Below are 708 nucleotides of genomic sequence, written 5' to 3'. Positions count from 1 at the left end.
GAGGAGGCGTTTGGGGAGAGGGTGAAGGAAACCAGCTCGCATCATAACAAAATTTATTTATTGTAGGTAAATTCTCCACGGGGATCTACCTAGTAACATAAACACAGCAATGAAAGGAAAAATAAAAAAGTCCATAGAAACTCTACCGATTAAGTGATAGTCTGTCTTGATGCGTCCTCGACTCGGACAAAACAAAATCCACTCACGCTCAGAGGAAAACAAAAAAAAAAACTAATTTACGAGCAAGACCAAGACTAGTGTGGTGTGGCCGTTCTGAGTAAGGCACATTGTAAAAACAAACGATACATTCAAACAGCGCCGCCTCATCCCTCTGATACAGTAAATAAATAAAACCTAACCTCTAGGTGTGCTCCTAACTACTCTCTTTCCATAAATAATACAAAAACAACAAAGACGAGTGAGCAGCCATACTTATCACATAACAAAGTCGGTTGTAGTATACATTGAACATCTCACAGATGCGCTAGAATAAATTAAAAAAATGTAAAAATTCCCTAGGAAGGACGGGGAGCCCCTAGTACCCCTTGATGTAGGCCGACAGGTGCTTCTTCTCCTCTTCGGACAGGCCGTTCTTCAGCGTCCTCCTCACTGCGAACAGAAAAATTAGTGACGTGTGACTGGTGCGTGGACGCGCGCGCGACCGCCGCGGCTCATGCGATTCGCGCGCGGCGGACGCGCGCCCTAGCC

General features: G+C 45.3%; 1 protein-coding gene across 9 annotated transcripts in view; it reads right to left on the bottom strand.

Annotated features, from left to right (window-relative positions):
* Window positions 1-39: 39 nt before the first annotated feature.
* Window positions 40-708, bottom strand: part of Fhos (Formin homology 2 domain containing) — a 59434-nt gene continuing 58765 nt past the window's right edge. For all 9 annotated transcript variants that reach the window (XM_069061120.1, XM_069061110.1, XM_069061139.1 and 6 more), the window contains one exon: window positions 40-609. Coding sequence is in view for 7 of the 9 variants with exons in the window: in XM_069061110.1 (XP_068917211.1) it covers window positions 536-609 (74 nt within the window). In the remaining 2 variants the exon portion in view is untranslated. The remainder of the gene's footprint in view (window positions 610-708) is intronic.

This window comes from Tenebrio molitor, chromosome 1 (genome assembly GCF_963966145.1).
Source record: "Tenebrio molitor chromosome 1, icTenMoli1.1, whole genome shotgun sequence".
NCBI classification, from domain to species: domain Eukaryota; kingdom Metazoa; phylum Arthropoda; class Insecta; order Coleoptera; family Tenebrionidae; genus Tenebrio; species Tenebrio molitor.
The sequence above is the reverse complement of the archived record's forward strand: the minus strand, read 5'-3'. Positions and strand labels throughout refer to the sequence as shown.